This window comes from Sciurus vulgaris (assembly GCF_902686455.1).
Source record: "Sciurus vulgaris genome assembly, chromosome: 12".
NCBI classification, from domain to species: Eukaryota; Metazoa; Chordata; class Mammalia; order Rodentia; family Sciuridae; genus Sciurus; species Sciurus vulgaris.
In genome coordinates, this window is record NC_136473.1 from 49,714,152 (window position 1) to 49,736,148 (window position 21,997).

Below are 21,997 nucleotides of genomic sequence, written 5' to 3' on the forward strand. Positions count from 1 at the left end.
CATTACTCTTAAATATATTCTGTTGAACATCCTTATTCATAATCTTTTAAAAAATTGTATCTCTGGTTGTTACCTTAATGTAGATTCTTAGATTTTCCCTTTTGTCAAAGGGAATGAACATTGTTTTCAGGTCATTAGTATTACCAAAATTATTGTAGAAAGGCAATAATTAATTGTAATGGGTAGATTGTTTCTTAATAAAATAATAAAATTTATGATATTTAGAGCAGCAAGAAATTTGAGTCCTTATAGTCTAAGACCTTCACTATCACTCTATGATATTTATTAAGTTAATAGAAAATGAGAAATCAAAGTATTTGAGCCTTCTCTGGTCATAGTTCATAGAGTAATGAAAGAATCAATGGTGACACAAATAACCACTAGACACTATAACCACTATTTTAAAAATTTATATTAATAAGATATTATAGAAACACAGCAGAGGTACTTGGAGATTATATTAAAATTGAACTTTGAAAGATCAGTAAAATTCTTCCAAGAGGGGAAAAGTAGCAATTTTAAGTATGGAAGGAGCATGAACAAAGAAACCTATCTTGTGGCTACTTGAGTTCACAATTTATATTGTGCATATATCTGAGAGATACAAAATATTCATACATGCAGGTTGGGTAATTGCAAAAGAATCCAGTACTGTGATCACAATTCCGCATGTGTATGGTTTGGAAAGCACCCCTTCATCCAGCAATTCTGATGTGTCTTTCAAATTTGCTTGCTATGCCTACCCTGTGTCACAGTTTTACATGCATTAACTCATTTAATCCATGTGACATAGGTATTTTCATTAATCATCTCTTTAGTGATCAGGCAAGTCCAAGTTAAAAAATAATAAATACCCTACAAAGGATACATATTATGGATTTGGACTGGAGAATCAAGTGTGGAGTTTAGAGTGGGGACTGAATTTGGACCTGGGGAATCAGATGTGGAATTCACTCTTCAACACTAACATCACTTCCTTTTGGGTTTAGTGGCATGAACTCTTCAGGAAAGGTTCAGGGTTGAGGTTCTTGGCTCTTAGCAACTGCCTGATGTGTTCTTGACTCAGTAAGTGAACTAACAAAGTGACGACAAATGGATAACAAAGTCTGACATAATTAGAACACAGGGCTCTCAGCGAAATATAATGGGAGGATATCCAGTCATCCTTACAAAGGTTCTTTAGACTTGATTCTAATATTTAGTCATAGGAATATTTATTTTCACAATGCTGCTACATACTCAGACTTGTATTTTTGAAGAGCCATCCTGAGGAGTCTGTGAACAATGGTTTGGAGAGGATACCTAGACAGTCAGAGATGTTGAGAGTGTAAGTTAGGTCCTTGTGGTAGGAATGAAGAACAGGAAAGAATTTGTGGGTGTTTGGAAATACATTGAGTCTGGATTTATTAATCACACTGATATACAGGGTGGGGAAGGGCTATCTGGAGGTGTGCTAAAACATTTACAGGAAGGAATAAAGATATAAAGCAACCAAGATCCAGTAGCTCTGATTTTAGACAAGCTTAGATGGTCCTTCAGAACAGAGGAAATTCTGTCAAAAATGAAGTAAAAATTGGGCATGAGAAGTGATAAGCCCACAATCATTTTACAACATGAGTAAGGTCAAAGCTTCAAGCTGGGTCAGGCTTAGACTTTTCTTCACACAACCATTTCAGCATGTTTTGATTAAGTGTGCCTCACCTATTTACAGTGAGTTCTGTGGTCCTTTTTCCAGGTCTAGAATGTTTCCTACAAAAATCAGGAGCATCCTTAGAATAAGAAATATACAATGTAAAAAAGTTCCTATTTTAAGAAATTCTTTAACTAGAATATAGGTAGGAACCAGAATCTTTGAAGTTACCATGTTCTTCAGAGTAGAAGGGATACTAACAGAATCATACATTAGTTGTTGAGTTTTATTCTTTCTTTTTCATATGGCATTTCTATATGACTCCACCTTTGTTTGAAAACATATACATATTTTTTTAAATTCCATTATTCTTATATTCTTATTTAATAAAATGGAGCTGTATTTTCACTGCATGCAATATTCTTTGTTGAAATTATCAAGTATTTATCAAGCATGCCTATGAAGTAGTGAGCCTGGTTCTGCTTAAGTCAACAAAGTTTATCCAGATATGTTCTCCTTAAAGGCAATTGAACTCAGAAATGGTATTTATTGAATTTATTGCCAAGATATTTTCCTTGATGCCTGGAGGGGAAAGATAGATGATAAATGGGCTTGTATTTAAAGCATTCACCACATACATAGTTGAGAAGCCAAACATGCAAACATAATTGCACTAGTATAGTTACAACATTTAGAAAATAGGAACAAAAGGCAGAGTGGAAGGTGAGTCTGAGTCTACCTAATTGGTTAGGGAAGGCTTGAGTTATATACTGCGATCAGAGTTGAGTCACAGTGGCACATACCTGTAATCCTAGCGGCTTGGGAGGATGAGGCAGGAGGATTGTGAGTTCAAAGCCAACCTCAGCAACTTAGCAAGACCCCAAGCAACTTAGAGAGACCTTGGCTCTAAATAAAATATTCAAAAGGCTGGGGAAGTGGGCTCAGTGGTAAAGTGCCCTTTGGTTTGATCTGTCCCCCACCCTGCCCCCTGCCAAAAAAAAGGAATTATGATCTATGAATACCAGACAGAAAAATTTTGGAAAAGAAATTTGAATAGATGAATCTGGAAGTGCAATGAAACGAACTTTAATGCCTTCTTGGCATTTCATGCAGTTCTACATATACTGACCAAGTGCAGGAGTACAGGGAATTATAAAGGAATTAAGCCATAGAGATATTTAGGGTCCAGATTATGAAATCTCAGGGTGGGAGTCTCTAGATAGGTAAAGTGTGTGTGTGTGTGTGTGTGTGTGTGTGTGTGTAGGGGATGGGAAGGAAAAGGAAGAGGAGATAGCATTTCAGGCAGAGAAAAATATCCATGTGCCTTAGCATTCTTGGAACACAGTAAGCGTGAGATAAGAGAATGTTTTCTGACCATGAAGGCTCTACAAATTAATATTTTTTTGTAAAGAGTTTATATTTTACTCAATGGACTATCTAGCCACTGACCAATCCTATTCAGGGAATTGGAGTGATGTGATTTACATATTGGAAATGATGCTCTTATAAGCATAAAATTTGGGAAACCAGTTAGGAAGGAACTCAAATAGGAAAGCGATTTTGACCAACTTGGGAGGAAAAGAAGAGCTAAACAAATGTGGGGGTTTTGTTTGTTTGTTTTCTAGCACTTGGGATTGAACCCAAGACCTCATACATGCTAGACAAGTGGTCTACCACTGAGTTACAGACCCAGCCTCTTATTTATTTATTTATTTTTTGAGACAGAATCTTGTGAAATTACTGAGACTGGCCTCCAACTTGTGATCCTCTTGCCTCAGCCTCCCTAGTAACTGTGATTAAAAGCATGTAGCACTATATACATATAATTGTTTCTAATTTTAGAGGTAGTAAAGTGATAGAGAGTAGCTATTTAGAATTTTTCTATAGGTAATATGTAAGTGCCTCTTATTAAAATGTATCCTATAATTTACTTCAAGTCAGTATAGTACATATGTTACTACAATGTCTTACAGTTTGAGATGTTCACATGTCTTTCCTAACCTTTGGAACCAGTATTTTCATGTGTAATTTTTTTTTCAAAATTGAGTTGCAAGTATTTCCCTTCACCCTGTCCTCATAAACTATATATGAACTTAATTCAAATAAACTCTTTTCAGAAATCTTTGACTTTTCATACTATTAATATCTTGAACCTCCATTACTTGCAATGATTTTGCTAGTGAGAGACTTAATTAGAAGAAAATTAAGTCATTGCTTATTCTAAATTTTTTGACACTTATTCATATTGGAAAAAAATAATGTCATGCCTCCTCTTTTGTTACTGATCACTTGATTTTCTGACCCAGTCAGCTTGTGAAAACCATAGTGAACTAAAGGTAATTAGTTCCCTGACATTTGGGGTTAAGATTTATTTTATGAATTATTAGTATTGTGTTACAGTGTATACTTTGCAAAATGTTTTACTTTTTGTACAATAGCCAACTTAAATTAATTCAGATCCATGAGATTCTGTTTTCTACAGGGACCAAGTACATGTGTACAGATAGGCCATATGTTAATCATGGGCTCAGCTCATGGACAGTAATCTCCATGAGAATGTTTTCTTCTCTAGACTGAGGTTTTAGAGCCATTTCCTTTCCCATTTTCAACTGGCAAACGCTTACTAATTCTTCTGTATCAATGTTGGCTAAAATTTAGAATCAGCTAAAATGTATCTATTTCACTAGTGATACTATCTGATGATCTTTTCCTGTGGTAGAAGAGCAATGAAAACACAGTTGCAGCTACATAAATAGTGATTTGTAGAGATGCCTGACATGTTAAGTCTATGAATGTGTCAATGATTTTTCAAATTACACTGAGGATGTCATCTTGAGAAAAACTAATGATTAGCATTCTTTACAAAAATTTTAAAAGTAAGAAAATGTGAAATACTGTCAAAGATGTAGACTAGTAAAAACTCTTTTACAATGATGATGAAAATATAAATTGATTCAATCTCTTGGGAAAATATTTGGCAAAATATCATTAAGTCAAATGCGGCCATTCTCTGACTCAGTACTTGGCTCCCAGATAGACACATAAGGGCGTAGGCGACCAGGTGAAATGTCTGTGTTCATACTTACAGAAGCAGTACCAAAACCCCTCAGGTGTTTTCAACATGTAAATATGTTGAAATATAAATTATGATATCTTCTACCAAAGAACGGCGAAACTGATTTATTGCATTTGCTTGCATTAAAATGCATAAATCTTAATGCCATCTTGACAAAAAGGAAGGCAGAGGAAAAGTACAAATTGTATGATTTCAGTTTTTAAAGTGTTTATGAATATATCTATATCTGTATATCTATCTAAATAACAATTACTTGTTTAGAGATCGTGGGAGATGAAAACATAACATTTCTGGGCCTGACAAAGAATGACATCAGGGAACACATTAGCCCCTTCCAAAGTGCTAGTTATGTTCTGTTTCTTAGAAAATGAGTACATAGGTATGCATTTAAATTAATGTCTTATGTGTTATATACAGTCCTCTATGTATAGGAATTTTTAATAACTTAAAAAGAAAAGAGGAATATGTTTGATTTAAATTTGAAATGTATTAACCTGGGTCCTGGATAGTTCAACCTTTCTTTATGAAGGATTACATAACTTACCAAATTGAAAAGTAAATATAACTCAAGAACATAAGAAATTTCATTAAAAGAACAAACTATGTTTAAGAAGACTATATTTGTAGATGGATGGGCTAATAATATAAAACCATTCTTGGGGAAAAATCTAAAAAACTGGCATATTTTCTTGTTAATAATTCAAACAAATATTATTTATAAGCATATGGTAAAAATAAAATTAACTACCAGTGCCAGAAAGCTATTGAATACAGAGAGAAACAGAATCCATTAATTTGGTCACTACTTCTGTTAGTTCAGAGTTAGTTAAAAAATAATCACGCTATTTTAATAGAAATGATTTGACACAGAACACATCGAAGGGTCAAAAAGCAAGAAGAAAATGCTGAAGTAAATGTAGCAAATAGCTACAGTCCCTACAGCTAGGGGAACCAAATGAAGAGGTTAGGGTCAGCAAAGAACATCGAACTTTAGAGACAGAACTCTGTGGGACTGGACCTAGGCCTCTGAGGAGAGGTTATTATTACTGCAGATGGTACCTGAAGAGCTAGAGGGAGGAGGCTCAGCAGAACTAGAACTGGAAACCTCAGAACTGGGGCCAAACAGGGATGGGGTCTGTAGCTGCTCAATTCACAATAGCTAGACTATAGAACCAACCTAGATGCCCTTCAATTGGTGAATGGATAAAGAAACTGGTATGTATACACAATGGAATATTACTCAGCCTTAAAGAATAAAATCATGGCATTTGCTGGTAAATGAATGACATTGGAGAATATCATGCTAAGTGAAATAAGTCAATCCCAAAAACCACTGTCTCTGATAAGTGGATGATGATACATAATGAGGGGTGGGGAGCAGGGGAGCAGGTAAGAGAAGAATGGAGGCACTTTGGATTGTGTAGAGGGAAATAGGGCTGGAGGGGGTAAGGGAAGGAAAGATAGTGGACTCAGACAGACATCACTACCCCATGTACCTGTATGATTACATGAATGGTGTGAATCTACATTTGTACAGCCATAGAAACGAAAAATTGTACCCCATTTATGTACAATGAATCAAAATGCAGTCTGTAAAAATTAAAAAAAAAAAAGATTGAATAAATTAATTAACTTTAAAAAAAAGAGAGATTCCGCATGACTACCTTGGTACTTTTGAGGGGTGCGATGATGCTAGTTTTGGTCTGTGAAAGCACCCGGAACTGAAACCACTTGAGAAGCAGATGGGGGCAGTTCTCAGGGGAGGTGCAAACCCTGTCAGCCCTCCCCTTGCTCGGTCTCCATCTAGCTTCTCTCTTCCTTCTTTGTTGGGGAAACCTATGACCTATGAGGGATTGAGAGGATGAAGGAAAAAGGTAGTTCGCTGAGCCTAGCACCAGCATCCCAGGCCTGATACGAAAAGGTAGTTTTGGAGCTAAAATACAACAAATCTTAATAGCTGACATACTTATTATTTTACTCTTTCATTTTAAGTTGTTCATTTACCTTATTCTAAAGTCATCCCATTTCTCCCTCTTAATACCTCTCAAAGTTAAGAATAAATGGAAAAGATTTATGATTTTTGGAGATATTTAAGCCATGCTATACCCTTCTCCAGGCAAGCATTTCTTTCTGTTTTCTTCCCACTTTTCTTGGTAGCCTTCTAGACAGCTCCATAGATAATTACATTCATTTCCAAAATTCAGAGAAGAAAAAAAAATCAGAACAGCACTCATCGAAGATTCAGACCAGTATCTAGCACAATGGAAATGTGTTTTACCTGCTTGAGCAGCATATTTCCATTAGTAAATCCCCATGTCTTGTTTGCTTTTGATAATAGGTATGTTGTTGACTTGGTTATCCTCATGATTCTTTGATCATTCTCAAGCTTTTGCTACCTTTCTTTGCCGAATGTGGTCTTTGTGTCACAAAGCCTACAACCTTAGATGTAAGTCTCTTGGAATTCATGACATCTGATAAGCTCTCTAATTTACCATGAACATCTGAAATTCTTCTACTGTGTTTCCAAAGTTCAGACTTCACAGAACTTAGTGCCATTTCTAATTAATGCAAGCTAAACAAAAATAACAGCATGTATTAAGACACTATGAAAAGCACTTTAGCCCCTGCACCAAATCTGTTGGGTGCAACCATTGCTTTTTCTGTGCTGCAGATGAAATAAGCAGGATTAGCAAGATTCAGGATCTTGTCTAACTCTCCAGGTTGTAAGTGGTAAATAAATATTTCAAATCAAGTTCTACCATTTTTAGTGCCCAATGTCTTGACTGTCAAGGTATGCAGCTTTGCCATCTGATTTTATAAAAATCCTTTCCATTTTTCCATGTAAGTTAATAGAATGCTAAATAATGTCTATATATACTAGTTTTCAATCCAGAAGAGTCCTAAGGGTATTTGTTCACTTTCTATGTAATTCTCCTCTTATCAGAGAGGGAAATGTTAGAGATTATTACAACCGTGTTGATAAATTGCTTTGAATTCCTGAAATAGTTTTAAATGTGTCGAGAGTTACTATTCTTTTTTTCTCTCAAGACATGTTTAGAAGACTTTGAAGCTTCCCCAAACTCTAAATCCATAAATCCCCTAATAAGTCCTTGACTTCGTTCCATTTCTTTCTAACACTTATTGTTCCTTTGAATGAGAGACTAGATGGTGCCTCCTTAAGTATTTCAACAACTCCCTTTACATTTCAAATTCTTCATGATTTTCTCATGATTTCTTCTTAACATTCTTTCCTATTCTCGCATCTGTTTCTCTTCCTTCTTTTATGTGGTTCTTTCCAAACCTCCCCCTTCATTCTCTTGTGAATTTAAGAAATTCAAACTGACAAGAATTTTGAGTCCTGGCACTTTGCTTTAAAGGTATCTTTTGTTAATTCTTCATTCATATGTCCAAACTAGAAAATATTTCCACAAAGAGGTGGTCTGTCTTGAATTTCAGTGTATTAAACACTTAACAAGATATTGCTCTATATCCTAAAAACAAATGCCTGGGTAAGGGTTTTACCCCTTGGGGAAAATGTGGTTGATTATTAAGTATTTATACTAAGTTCCCATTAATTATTTTTATACCACAGTGGAACCCACTAGCAAGACAGGATTCCTAAAGCAACTAGCAGTTGTGGTGGTACCTGTTTCAGTTGGTAGATGTCAGTCATTGCATCCTGATTGTGTGGGGTCTTTACACAACTCCTTTTTGTAGATGAACATGTGCCATGTAAGTTACTCATTCCATTTCTATCATCAATGCATATCACTGCTGGGAGATATCAAAAACTGGTAGAGACAGTACCACCCCACAGATTTCTCAGCAAGCTGCTTCTAGAGCAGTGATAGGTAGCAGCAATTCCACTGTATGTCATCGCTTAAAGACATTTTTAGGGACAGGACATATGAAGCCAGGTACCTGGTCAATAACACCAAGATACTACACCAATTTCAGTGGCATTTATGCCCTTGATGAACATTAATTATCACATAGTCCTCATAAGCAGGATTTTGCCATCTCCTAAGAAAATGTCAGAAGCTTTACTCTGGATGAGTTCATACATGCTATATCTTAGGGTACATCGTACAAAGTTTCAAATTTCATGGAAATCACTTTTATTTTCTATATGAAACATTACATCATTTTATTTGTAGAATTTAATTTTAAACTATTTGTACAAATTCTAAATGGTTAAGCAACTTCTAAATTTTTTTTATTTGTTCTAATTAGTTATACATGACAGTAGAATGCATTTTGACACATCACACATAAATGGAGTATAACTTCTCATTCTTCTGGTCATATACTAGAGTTTCACTGGCCATGTAATCGTATGTGCACATAGGGTAATAATGTCCAATTCATTCTACTATTCTTCCTTACTTTCATAATCCCTCCCTTCTTTTCACTCCCCTCTGTCTAATCCAAAATACCTCTATTCTTCCCTAGCCATCCCCCAACCCTTATTGTGACTAGCATCCACATATCAGAGAAAATATTCAGCCTTTGGTTCTTTGAGATTGGCTTATTTCACTTAGCATAAGATTCTCCACCTTTATCCATTTACCAGCAAATGCCATTATTTCATTCTAATTTAAGGCTGAGTAATATTCCAGAAAATATATATATATATTTTGTGGTATATATATATATACCACATTTTCTTTATCCATTCATCTGCTGAAGGGCACCTAGGTTGGTTCCATAGTTTAGCTATTGTGAATTGAGCTGGTTGAGCAACTTTTTAATCGTTGAGGATATTTCAGTTTTAGGGATGGACATAGTTGAAGATTCTTTGCACCACAGGTAAACTATTATAAGCAGGTTTGTTTGTAGTTGGTATATTTTTATTATTTTATTCTATGGTGTCCTGTCATCTTAAATATGTGTTAAGATAATGGAAAAACAACCTTCTATAACAATCTTAGGAAAGTCGAATATTCTTATTTGAAGAGTAGAGCTCTCTAAAATTTGTATGGTAAGTATTACTGATAAGTCTTTTCCATCACCCTGAATCATCCATCAAACCATCAGTTAAGGAGATACTTGCATCTTCAGTTGTAGCACATTCAGACTCTTAAACTTATGCCAGATATAAGTGAAAAACAAACTTTACATGGTCTATGGGACATAGGTGACTATAGATCATCCAGGCCAGCCAGTGTCCTCTTAGTATCTATACATACTATGTCACCATCAATTACAAGGTGTCTCCTAAGTGAGATGTGCCATAAGAAATTAGACTTTTCTGCCAGTAAAGAACGTTTTATATATATAAATACATAACTTATTCTGAGTTGTCTCTATAAAAATGATATTCTCACTCATCATCTGGAGCCTTGCTGTCAGTGCTTTTTGAAATTTAGAGCTAGCACTCAGATTCCTATTTGGTTGGTATTCCTAGACTGATGGTGGTGGTACAATAGTAATAACTGAAGCAAACTATGTAAGAGGTACTGTTCTGTGTGCTAAAGTATACATAAATCATTTGATCTTCACAACCCTATGAATTAGACACTGTTAGGATCTCCATATTATGGATGAAAAAACTGAGAGAGAGAGGCTATGAGCAGTGATACACAACCGGGAAGTCAAAGAGCCAGGATGCAAATCCAGTCTCCAGGATCAGGCTCTTTGCTCCTAGGGTGGACTTTTCTGTTTGCTGCTATTTGGCAATAACAAGGATAACTGTGTCTAAGTACTGATTCTGAGTACTTTACCTATATTAACATATTTAACCCTTGCAGCAGCCTTACGAGCCAGTTTCTCTTCCTGTATGTGTATTACAAATGAAGAACCCGAGGCACAGAAGAGCTAACTATGTTTTCAGGTTTTTTTTTTTTTTTTTTTTTTTTCTTGCGGTGCTGGGGATTGAACCCAGGGCCTTGTGCTTGCGAGGCAGGTACTCTACCAACTGAGCCATGTCCCCAGCCCCCTAACTATGTTTTGAAAAGTCACAACTAGTATGTTTTATCTAGCTAGTCCCCAGGATGGAATTGTTTATGGAAGTGCATTGTGTTTGAAAATATTATCAGTTGTATATGGAGGGTGATGAAAAAGTTAAGAATTCTCTTATGGGGATGGGTACTTAAACAGCAAAGCAAAGAAATGTTAATATATTGCTCTTTCAGTTTATAGTTTTAATTTGTAACTGATGCATTAAAATATTAAAAAGTATCAAGTGATGTTTTGATACATGCATACAGTGTATAACCTTTAAGTCAGGTGAAATACCTATTTCCTCTGCCATCATTTCTTCACAGTAAAAACATACAAAATCCTTTCTAATAATTTTTGGGATGCACAGTACATAATTTTTATCTATAGGCACATTGCTGTGCAACAGTATCCCAGATCTTCTTTCTCATGACTATAACTGAGTATCACCAATTAACAGCCCTGGCTCTCCACAGCCTCTAGTAACCACCATTCTGCCCTAAACTTCTGTGAGATCAATATTTTTAGATTCCACATGAGTGAGATTGTCTATACAGTGTTCACTTTGAAAAATTCTCTTCTGCTGAAGAATATACTGGTGAAACAGCTGTTGAGGAGTATACCTCCATAACCATTCAGTTTTATTTAGCTTTGTTATAAGATATAAACTAGTGAACTCAGAGCAAATGTAATGTATGGCAATGCCAAGACTTCCATCTTCAAATTAAGGTGTTGGGGTCGTCTAAGTATGTGGCATTTCTGTCCTCTTTCATTATATTTATGTGATAAGGAGCTATTTTGAGATTGATTAATAGGCATCTAATTGTCAGACATCTGGTTTTTCTATAATCCATCTTTCATATAGAATGGTCCAAATAAATAACATGTTTTTCTTAATTTGCCATTGTTCCTAATTGTCTGTCACTGACAAGACTAGAATATTTTGAGTATTTTTTGTAAGTGATGAAAGACTTGTGATCATTTATTCATTGTTCTTTCCGTGACTCACAGCACACCTTTGTTAGACAGTTGTTCTGGAATACTTGTGCTAATTAGCCAAGATGGTGACAAATTCCTGTCAGCTTCCATTTTTTTTGATTCATTACTTCCCATTTCTTTCTCACACTATTCCAGTTTGTCTTTTGTCCTGAGCATTACTGAAACTATTGTAACTGTTTGCCAAATTGAATGGACATTTTATGTCAATCCCTATCTTATTCGATGTTTCTGTTGCATCCGACTCACTCTTTTAAACTCATTATTTTGTTAGCTTCATTACCCCACTCACTTTTGATTCTTCTGTTAACATCTAATAATTCTTCACAAGCCTTCTTTATGCATGGCCTTCTTTCTTCTTCTTCACAAAAGTTGCTCTCAGCCTTGACTCCCTCCTCCTTCTCTCTATACATGCTTTCCTCAGGTGGTCTTATTCACACTCAGAGTTTCTGTCATTGCTCTGACCTGCAAAATCAAACATCTGTTGCTTGTTGGAAAACTACACCTAGATGTTCTACTGGCATCTTGATCCCAGTAAGTTCAAAACCGAGTTCGTTTTCTTTCCTCTGGAAGCCACTCTGCTCCTACATCCTCTATCTCCATGCTATCCAAGCTTTAACCTCCATTGGCCTTCTCCCTGCACTCTTCTCCTTTACTCCTCAGGGCACATTAGAATCGCTTTGTGAATTTTTTATGATCTTAACCTTAGCTATTAAGTTTCAAAATAGCTCAGCTACAGCCCTGGCAAGTCAATTCTGGAAACACGCCCCAGTTAATTCCGAAGTTTGCCTCTTTCCCAGTCTCATTGGTTGCCTACCTCAGCTAATTTTACCTGTAAATATTTCTTGAATCTGTGTCTTCCTTTCTGTGTGTGATTTTTGCTTTTGTCAGGACATGTCCATGTGAAAGGAAGGTGTTGAAGCCAGACATCATACTTTTTGGTGCTTCTGTGTTATCTGTTTTGGTTTGCTGCTGTCAGGAAGTAACAGAGAGAGATTGGTTTTCCCAAATAATAGTTTGTCTGCCAGATCACTAGTTTCATGAGTATTGAGAGACAAAATGAATGCATGAAGTAACTTTCTCATGGTGCAGATTTAGCAGGGTGAGGTTTAAACCTAAAACCAAGAGTTGAGTCTGTGATACCCATCACATAGCATAGGTAACTGATTGTGACATAGATAACAGCTCCCCTGCTGGGCTTTTCCTACAGGGTTTTTCTTTTTTGCTTTTGGGGTGTTTTTGTTTGGTACTCATTTCTGGAGACCACTTGGTCTGCACTCACACTTATTTTGTAAGCATCCCACTGCCTACATTGATCCGCTGTAAGTAGCTAGAAGTGGTTTCTCTTTCCTGTAACTGAACCCTGAATAACATACAAACCAGACTTAAGTGGGAAACAATTTGGTTTTGGAATAAAGAATTTTCTGATCTAATCCACCTTGTTTTTTCTCTTTTGTATCGGTTCTGTGGCTTCCTTTATATTTGCTGAGGCAGAATTGTAGATGCCAGTGAAACCTGGAAGCACCAACCCTATACAGTGACTAGCATTGATTGAACTTGGAAACTCATATGAACCTCACTGAAATATTCCAATTCCCTAAACAATAACCAAGATTCCCCAGGATCACGGATCATTTCAGGAAGTCACGTATGATGTTCTGAGTTTTTTGGGCAGTGATAATCCCAAGAAGCCAGAAATCCTGTGTGTTTTAAAATATTTCCTCTGCCATACATTGCACCACTGTGTGGATGCCATTAACGTACAAGAGCCTATTTTCTAGTGGGACTATCTGAGAGACTTGAGTTCTTCCTTTCCTCTGGCTGGGGTTTTCTTTGTATTTGGAAGCCCTAATGCATGCTTTCCAATATTAGCCCTTTAACACGATACAGAATCTTTTTGGCTCAGAAAAGTCTTTAAATTAAACAAAAGTTGACATGATTAGAATTACTCAGTTATGCCAACAGTCTCCTAACAAATGTTTTTTAATATTTGAATTTGACTGTAATGCAAGTTTTCCAGGAACCCTATCTTTGTTCTGTTTTTAATAATGTTTCTAAATGACCCTTCAAGTTTATAAGATTGTAATGTTTGCTATTTTTTAAAAAATTTACATAGTAACATACCAATTTTGAAGATGATAAGTACTAGCCCGGATGGCATGCTGAGAAACAGGATGGACCACAGTTACAAATAGGATCCAATTTTCTGAAGAAATTTTCTCATTCCTTATATGTTATCCTATTGAACACATATGCAGTATTGCTATGTAAGAATACGTGAGAATTATACACATATGAAAATATATAAGCCCTAGAACTTGATATTTTACTTTTGTATTTATCCAACAGACCCTTTCTTCTTAATATACTAAAATTGTAAAGAAACAGGAACCCACAAAAATTGTACATAAATAATCGCAATACTTTTGCTTTGCAGTGAAGAACTTTGTTAATTTGGATTTGGATTTTGGTGTGTCTGTGGTGTTATAAACCAGCTACCTCTGGAGACTCATTGTCTGGATTAAGGAAATTTATGATCACAGGCATAGTTGAAAGCACTTTCTTTTGCTCTAGGTTTTAGTATTTCTGTATTTCAGACACTAGACATGAGAGATGAATAGGACAGTTCTTTGTTTCAAGGAATGTGAACTGTAATCAGAGCAAAGATAAACAAATAAATGGAATGAGAAATAAGTAATTAATGATTGTAATCTTTTGTGAGCTTCCTGAAAGCCAACTTAGTGCTTAGCACTTCAAGTTCAACTCCTAGTTGAGACTCAAGATAATTTTAAGGAACTCTAGTGCAAGATTATATACTAGTAGTAGTACTAGACTTGGATACAGGTCTGTTTTATCTAAAGATTTGCTCTCATCCAATGCCAGTCACATGTTCTATAGAAAAGGGAGATAAAAAGTTGAGGGGAGGTTGTATCTCTTAGACTAGGAATTGACAGTTGAACCAGAAACTGGGTATGGATGGATAAATAGAAGTTTTGGAGAATTTTGAATAAGTATGACATTTTACAAGAAGTTCATTATGACAGGAGGATACAATTAATTGGTCCATTCATTCCACAGATGATTGTCGAATGCATGGTTCCTGCCAGAGATTATTCTAAGTAGTGGCAATACAGCAGAGTGAATAAATGGAGACTGGTAGGAGGTGAAGGTAGAAATCAATCCACAGAGAGGGCAGACTTCTGTGACAAAAGTCTTCTATAATATATACAAGTTTTCTAGTACAATACCTGGGCTGAAGAAAAAAATTAAAGACTGTCTAATTTGGTGAAGACATTTCGGAAGATAGAGGCTTTGTCTGTCCTGTTTAGGACAGTAGCCACCGTGCCTGGAGCAGTACTGTGAATGCAAAAGGTAGTTGATAATGTCTGTGTCATGTGTGAATAGATTGCTTAGCAATCAGAAACTGCTCAAAAACTTTGGGAACATCTCTTCACCTATATCAGAAATAATCCACTGAAATGATAAAATGAGCAGATCTCAATCTCATTTCCTTTGTCACTAATCCCCTTTGAGTTCCTAACTTATACTTTTTAGAAAACTTTTCAAATTATATTATTGAATATATCCTTATTATTCATCCAGAGACATTTTTAAAAAACACAGAATTTCTGGCTTCCTGGGGTTATCCTAGTTATACAGTCTGTGACTCTCCTCATCTGATCCCTTCCTTTCACCAGCTAGGTTCTGAGTGGTCTTTGCTCACCTTCACAAGGCAGGTAACCTCACTGTAGGAAATCCCAAAATAATAGCCATTCACTTTATGTTCAAGTGACACCTCTTTCTCTGACTTTTCTCATTCAATTCTCTCCTTCCTTGGAATCAAGTTAAAGGAAGCCTATACCCAGTTAACTCTGAGACATTCAGTATTTGGTCTTAGACTTTTCTAGCCTGAACTTCATCTGGTCTCATAAAATATAACCGCAACAATAATTACTATTTTTGTGTACCTACTTCTATATCCCAAATTCAGTTTCAGACATTTCCCCCCACATTTTAGATAAGCATGATACCAATGTTAAAGAGTTCATTAAATTTACTGTCAGATGATGCAACTAAGGACTGAAGAGATTAGATAATTAACCATCTATCACAATCATAAGGTCTCTCAGTGAATGAGAACTAGAATTTAAACCCTGTCTGCTAAATTTCAAACTCTGAAAGATTATTTCCATTGCTATCGCTATATATCCAGCCACTCATCCATCCAACAGCAATCTGATCTGTTGCCTGTGTCAGGCACCAGATTGCCTGTGTCAGGCATACAAATGGGAACAAGGCAGATTTCTCACAAGTAGTTCAGTCTAGTGGGGCAGGATAGAAGCATTTACAAGTAACTTTAATATAGTGTGGCAGTTGCTATTGAATCCTACCTCCTCAATTTTGAACTCAGTCAATGTGAGGAGTCTCTTTGACTTTGTATCTCTCTGATGTAAAGTGAGCATATTAGTAACCTATTTCAAAGTGTTTTATGAGGATTCCATGAGACAACAAATGTAAAACACTCAGAAACAGTCTCTGGCACATGAAATTGCTCAGTAAATAACAGCTCTAACTCTGTATGCACATGGTGCAATGAGATCACAAAGGAGGGATGCCCAGTCCTGTCTAGAGACAGGTGGCAGGGGTAAGAGAAGCGAGGGATGTATGGAAGCCAAGGAATGCTTTTCAGGGGCCATATATCTGAGTTAAGTTTATCGTTGGAGTTGGAGTTTATAAGGTGAGGATAAAGAAAGAATCATTTTGCCAGGCATGGTGGTATGTGTCTTGAGGTAGGAGGATTACAAGTTCAAGACCAGTCTCAGTAATTTAGTGAAACCCTAAACAATTTAGCAAGACCCTGTCTCAAAATAAAAAATAAACAGTTTTGGGTATGTTATTCAGTGGTTAAGCATCCTGGAGTTCAATCCCTGATTTAAAAAAAAAAAAAAAAAAAAAGGATAGGAGAAGAGAGAATTGTTTCAAGCAGAGACAACTTGAGCAAGGGTTTGGGGGATTGAGTCTACACAAAATATCAGAGGTGGCTGGTGGACTATTTGAATGTTTCCAAAGATCTACACTGTAGAGAGTACTATAGTTCATATTGCAGACTTTGAAATTGTTCCTCTATGGTTGTTAAGGGTAGAGGTTATTGAATAGTTGTAGGTAATTTTGGTCAAGTCTCTTGCGAATGGCTTTTAAAGCTTTGAGGAAGCCAAAGGTCTGTGGAAGATTGGAACTGGGAAGACCAGAAAAGAGGTTTTACAGTGGCCCGTGTAGGAAGGATGAGGGCATTTGTTCCAGAATAGAGTAGGAACAGAGGAAATTGGGTCAACCTAGGAAGTATTAAGGAGATTAAAAACAAATGGATGTTGGAATAAAGAAAGCAAGTGGGGAATAACTCTCCTGTTTTAGCTGGAGTTGTTTACGTCAGGAGATGGTGCCACCAACAGAGGGAGAACAGGAGGTGTCCAGTTTAGAGGTGGCCGTGACAAGTTCTGTACTGAAAATACTGTGTCTGATATGGGTTGAAGTTTCATGTATGAGTCTAGGCTGGGAATATGGACTGGATAATTGCCAGCATTCGGTGTGCAAGAGCCCGCTCATGCAGAGAGTGGGAAGTGAGTGGACAGAGATGGACAGAGAGAACCCTGGATGTACCAAAATGGTCTTAGATTTTGCTATTCAGTTGTATTTTACCTTTGATGGTGAAAATGTGTGTTAACAATACAGTCCTCCCATATTCCCTGCTTAGACAAGCTAGGGGGAAGAAAAGGAGCAAAACAGTTTTATGGAGAGAAAGAAAAGGCTTGGAGAATTGGCCATCTTACCTCAAGAATGGTAATAAGAGTATGTTTTTAGGCCGTGAACCTGGCCACAGTTTTGTGTTTCAAATATCTGCTTTTCACTTTCCTCTGTAGACTACCTTCAGACATTCAAAATGCTACAGACAAGAAAGAAGGCCCAACTTTGGTGTCAGATCAGGGTATCAATTGGGAACCTGCTACTTGTATTTGTAGATCTTTTAGCAAATTAGTCCCTTATTCAAACCTTAACTTCCGTAGCTGTAAAAGAGGGTAATAATGACTATTTCACTGACTTATTAAATTTAATTAAATTATAGGTAAAAAGCATTTGGCATGCAACAGATGCCCCATAATTATTGGTTCCTATACTATGTTTGCCACTACTATTTTTTCAAAATTTTGGATTTTAATTAAAGAAAACTTTGTGTTAGAAATCACTTGATGATAATGATGATAGAAAAGTTACAGGTTGCTATACTCTGTGCTTGGCACTATTCTAATATTTTACATTTATTCACAGATTTGATCCTCTTAACTTCACACTGTGAGGTGGGCTCTGTTATTATGCTCATTTTATAGATAAGGAGACAGAGGTTCAAAGGTTTAAATAGCTTGCCCAAGTGATCAGATTGGAAGTGATGGAACTGGGCTTGTAGATTGTGAAGCCTGTTTTTTTGTTTGTTTGTTTGTTTTTGTTTTTGTTTCTTTTGTTCCCCCACAGTTCTCTAAAAGAAAGTCTTGATCATAAACCTCTCATGTCAGTATTTTGATGTCTCCAAAATATGTGTAGAACATATGCCAATTAAGGTGGATAAGACAATTTTCAACCTTTAACTAATGTTTTTTAAACTGTTTTAATGCATCATTGGCAGTGTAATGCTCTAAATAATATCTGCCTGTCTGTCTGTCTCTCTCTCTCTCTCATTTCAGCCTGTGAGGTTGAAGCTGGGAAAGTGTACCAGGTCTCCTCCAAAGAGCACATGCAGCCTTTCAAAGAAAACATGGAGCAATTTATTATTCAAGGTAAAGTGCAAAGAGATGTGATGTTTTCCTCCTTTTTAGCAGAAGATTGAAGAGATTTTTAAATACACGTTGGTTTAAAAGGGATTATTTTGACATTACAAAAAAAGAAAAAAAAAGATTCATGAGTCTGTTTAATCATAAGTCATAGAGGTGTGAGTGGCTAGCAATTTTCTAAACATGCTACTCTCTAAACATTTGGTTTTTTTCATGACAGTAAATATACTTGATATTAGTTAATTTAGCTTGTATTTTTAAGAACATTAAAAATTCTCTTCTTTTTGTTATAGAATATTCAATATTCTTTTAACTATGCTTTATGACCTCAGTTCAATCTGGTATTTATTTGGTGTGTCAAAACATTGTACCCAAAGAACAAAGCATACTAATGTTTTTCAGCTCTTCAGAACATTATTTGCTATTTTTTTAGGATATACTAATACCTTTGGATATTTAACACTTTTCTTTGAGGGAGCTTAAAAACTTTATAAATATTATCTCGTTGATGCTTCCCTACATTCCTATGAGATAAGCAGGAATGGAAAATTTCAGAAGATACTAAAGAAACATTTTTTTTTTTAAGAGAGGAAAAAGATCTACTAAAAGTCCTGCTGTTTGAAATCATTGAAACTTACAATTATATCAAAGCATTTACTACTCAAAACATTTCTACTTTGGAATGTTACTTCTCTTCTGAAGATCAGATTTGTATCATGCCATGCTCTGGGAAAGTTCTTGCTCTTTCAGGAATTCTCCTGGAGGCTGACATGGCATGAAACTGAGGCCAAGTAGCACTCTGAAGGTTGGCTCCATCCTCTGCATATTAGGCTATGGTTTTTATAGTTTGTTCAAGTGTCGTTAATGATGATTTACAGTGAATGAGTCATGTTACAATTTTGTTAAACGTAAGCACAGCTTTTTTTAGCTGGGAAAGTACTATTTAATCATTTAAGATAATCATGAAGATTGAAACAGAACTCTGTTGAGATTCATTTCAAAGTGATAATCATTTTCAAATTCAGAGCTCCTCATAACTAGAGTAGAAATTACCCTGAATTCTGAAGAGTCCTTGAACCCAAATTCTTACTCTTTAAGTTACCTATAAGAGGACACTATATACTGATTTCATTCTTAGTGGTGAAATAAAACTGAGTCTTGAATTTTCCATCCAGTGGAGTTTAGTTTTAAGATCAAGAATAAGTAACTTTCAAAAAAAGGATAGGTAACTTTAAAAAAAACAAAAACAAAAACATATAGGTAAAAGCATGGAATTCATTTGTGACTTTTTGAGAAACAATTCCAGGAAATGTTCAAAAAGAAGGCAAGCAATTTTCTGGGTTTCACATCTAAAATGTAAATAAGTGATGCATATTGTTGTTCACATTATATGTGACTTACCACATGATATTCTGAATATGCAGTTTGTAGACCAGACATTTAAATTGGTTTTCATCCCTGAATATTAGTCATTTTTAAAAAATGAATAGCAACCTATTTAGAATTTGGAAATTGTGTTTATAAACCAAATTGATCAGTCATAAATACTATCTCCGATGATCATTCATGATGATTCAAGGCCCTTGGGATTTGTCTAATAGTTCACGTGGGGGGAAAACAGGACTGCCAGTCCTAGTCATACTAAATGGACAAGCATCTCTTTAGATTTTAATGATTTTCCAAGAAGATTTTTTTAACCTTCTTACTATGAAATTCAGATATTACCAAGTTTATACTTCTCTATGTTTTGTGAATAACATAGTGTTCTAAGTATTTGAACACATCACCCTTCTCTAGTCCTGTTGAAGTGTTCTGTGATTATTTGTTCATTAAAAAATTAGGGGCAGGAAGTGGGGGATATGACTTAGTGGTAGAGTACATGCTTGGGTTTGATCCCCAGCACCACACACATACACACACAAATTTTTTTCTCACATATACAGGTATCCTTTTGAATATGAATTGTAGGGGTAAATAAGAAAATGTTTGTTTTGTAATGGATCTTACATTCTACAGTATCTGAAAGAGAATAACAGTATAAACCATAGGCAACAATTCTTTGAAAAAACTTATGTAGATCAAATGTGTCAAAAATGTGAAACATAAGTGAACAACTTTGAACATAGTTGTTCTTAAGCCTATATTCAGTGACATGTAGTGAAAACAATACATTCAAAATGTGTTTGTCTTATGATAAATTTTTTTAAATGTAGCAAATTTTGTTCTAGATTTCTTCTATTTACCAGGAAAATTTTCTAAAATCAAATTTATAAATTAAGAAGATGCCACCTTGATAAAAATAATATGTGCCAAATCTTTGCTCATAATTAAGCTTTTATCAATAAAATAGCATTCTTACATCAATCTTTGCTCAGATTAAATCACAGAGGCATATTCATTTATGCATGTTTTTATATATCCAATCAAAAACTTTGGTGGGAGGAGGGATACTGGGGATTGAACCCAGGGAAGATTAACCACTGAGATATATCCCCAGTTCTTTTTACCTTATTATTATTTGGGGGACAGTGTCTCTCTGTGTTGCTGAGACTAGCCTTAAATATGGAATCCTTCAGCCTCAGTTTCCAGAGCCTCTGAGATTGTGGGCATGCACTACCACACCCAGCTCAGTCTTTTTTAAGGTGACTCATTCTTAAAATCTAAAATCTCTTGAACGAATCAAGAGGCAGACTATTCTAATACTGGCCAAAAATTTTTATTGCATTAGCTCCCACAGCACAACAGAAATATCTCTTATCCTTGTAATTCAGCTGTTGTGTGGTCTATGGACCACAGTCTAGCAATCTTTGTGAATTTCATCTAGCCCCAAAACCCATTGATTCATCCAATTTTTCCCTCCCTGCCTTCGTAGTTCTACTCAAATCGAGATTTCATGGATTCTGTTTAAATACCCACTCCTTGTGAATGTCCTTCTTTTTTACTCTAAAATAGGTGACTTTAGAGGAGTAAGTCCTGTTGCTATAAGTCATTCAGTGTTTGTTAAGGCATAGCCAAATTCCATCCTTGGAAGAATTGAGAGTATACTCACTTAAATAGACTGTGATCTCAACCCAGCTTCATGTTCTTTAAAATACTGATCATTGTCTACATTTGAATTTTTTTTTTAATTCTTTAACAACATCAACTCCATTGGGACAGCAACTTTGCTTTGCTTCTCCCTGTGTTCCTGCAGAGATGCCCAGCATGTAGTACTCCTTATCTTTCTCACCAGGCAAAAGGCCAAATTCCACCTCTTTATTTCTATCCTAAAGCAGAGAACATTTGCTTTGGAGTAAGAGAGTACCTTACAGTGAAACTGACTGGCATTACTTTTAATTCATGACCTCTGACCTGCCATTGGAATTTGTTTCTACTCACTGATACTCTAAGATTTCCTGTGCAAATTTAGCTGTATGGTTTGGATGTGAGGTAACCCTCAAAAGCTCAGTGCAAGAAGGTTCAGAGGAGAAATGATTGTGTTATAAGAGTCTTAACCCAATTAGTGATTTAGTCCCCTAATAACTGAGTGGTAAC

The 21,997-nt window shown here is 35.8% G+C and overlaps 1 protein-coding gene across 6 annotated transcripts in view; it reads left to right on the plus strand.

Moving 5' to 3' along the window:
* FMN2 (formin 2) overlaps positions 1-21,997 on the plus strand; it is a 361,252-nt gene that overhangs the window by 251,306 nt on the left and 87,949 nt on the right. For all 6 annotated transcript variants that reach the window (XR_013758044.1, XR_013758045.1, XM_079106095.1 and 3 more), the window contains one exon: positions 18,377-18,469. Coding sequence is in view for 4 of the 6 variants with exons in the window: in XM_079106095.1 (XP_078962221.1) it covers positions 18,377-18,469 (93 nt within the window). In the remaining 2 variants the exon portion in view is untranslated. Of the gene's footprint in view, positions 1-18,376; positions 18,470-21,997 lie in introns of those variants that run through there.